The following is a 1,218-nucleotide window of genomic DNA, read 5'->3' on the forward strand; positions in this document are numbered from 1 at the left end:
TATCTTAAAAGATTCAGCAATTCTCACTGACATAAAGAAATCCTGGATAACAGAAACAGCAATCTTGTGTGTTCAATGGTGTAAAGACTGCATATAGACACCTAATATGAATGGACAAATTCACATACATATTCCAGAACTAACCTGTCCAAGGATAAAACCAATCACAGTCATTGCTGCACACAGGAGAGTTGCAAGCATCAGGACCTTAAAACGATATATAATGCCCTCATAGTGAAGCCGACGTGCTGAAGACATTGCTGGTAGTGACTGACGTTTGCTGCTAATATTCATGAACACCTGAAAGGACATAAGTTTTGGCCCAATGCATTTAATACAACTCAATAACCTGACAATATTTACACCTGGTTTGTTCTTACATTTCAAGAAGATAAGCTTAAGCCTGAACAAACACTTTTTTCAAATTCACACTCTACAAGGAGAATCAACTGCTTATGAAACAAACTTACATGATTATTCTTCCTTAAAACTTTCTCTCCTATTAACATGTATTTTTCTTTTACAGGACACCAACAGTCATATAAAATCTTCCTCCACAGACATCTATACAAAATACTCTCCCCATCTTTATACAGAAGAAGGGAGGACTAGCACAACTTACCTTCCATATCATGTATGAGAGGAAGCAGAAGTAGAGACCGGCACAAACGCCTGCCAAGATAATGAAGGCCAGAGCCAGGTTAGTTCCAATTTCTGTCGCCCAGATGGAATAGAAGGGGTTGCGCAGCTGCACTCCCCGTTCGCACATATCGAAGATGAAGAGACAAAGACACCCTCCAAGGACAGCGCTCAGGTGACGCCAGTAGACACGAATGCGGTTCCGCTCAATGTCATCCTGAGGAAACAACAGATGATCATGAATTATCTGAATTTTTCCATCAAGAGGGTAAGCAATCTCAAAATTTTTGTATCATTCTTTCATCATCATCAAATCAACAACTTGTAATTCTTTAATTATTGCAACAAAATCTTTTCAAATTTTCAAAATCTGCCACAAGAAAAAAATTAATAATAGAACACATTTACATTTCTCAGAAGTCTGTTGACTACACTGGAAGGAAGTGAAGTTTTAGTGCCATATCCAACCAATGGGTAAAATGCACAAGAGATTCCCAAGGAAAATCTTGAATCATGAAGTACACACATTAAAAAGAAAATTATGATTCAAATAAATGCAGAAGGTTTGATATGCAAGGC

At 37.7% G+C, this 1,218-nt stretch overlaps 1 protein-coding gene across 2 annotated transcripts in view; it reads right to left on the reverse strand.

Moving 5' to 3' along the window:
- The window catches only part of LOC119581615 (protein wntless-like), a gene marked incomplete in the record, with an annotated part of 25,965 nt that overhangs the window by 9,728 nt on the left and 15,019 nt on the right, over nucleotides 1–1,218 (reverse strand). For both annotated transcript variants that reach the window (XM_037929733.1, XM_037929732.1), the window contains 2 exon segments: nucleotides 145–300; nucleotides 623–856. In XM_037929733.1, the coding sequence (XP_037785661.1) occupies nucleotides 145–300; nucleotides 623–856 (390 nt within the window).

Source organism: Penaeus monodon, chromosome 15, assembly GCF_015228065.2.
Source record: "Penaeus monodon isolate SGIC_2016 chromosome 15, NSTDA_Pmon_1, whole genome shotgun sequence".
NCBI lineage: Eukaryota > Metazoa > Arthropoda > Malacostraca > Decapoda > Penaeidae > Penaeus > Penaeus monodon.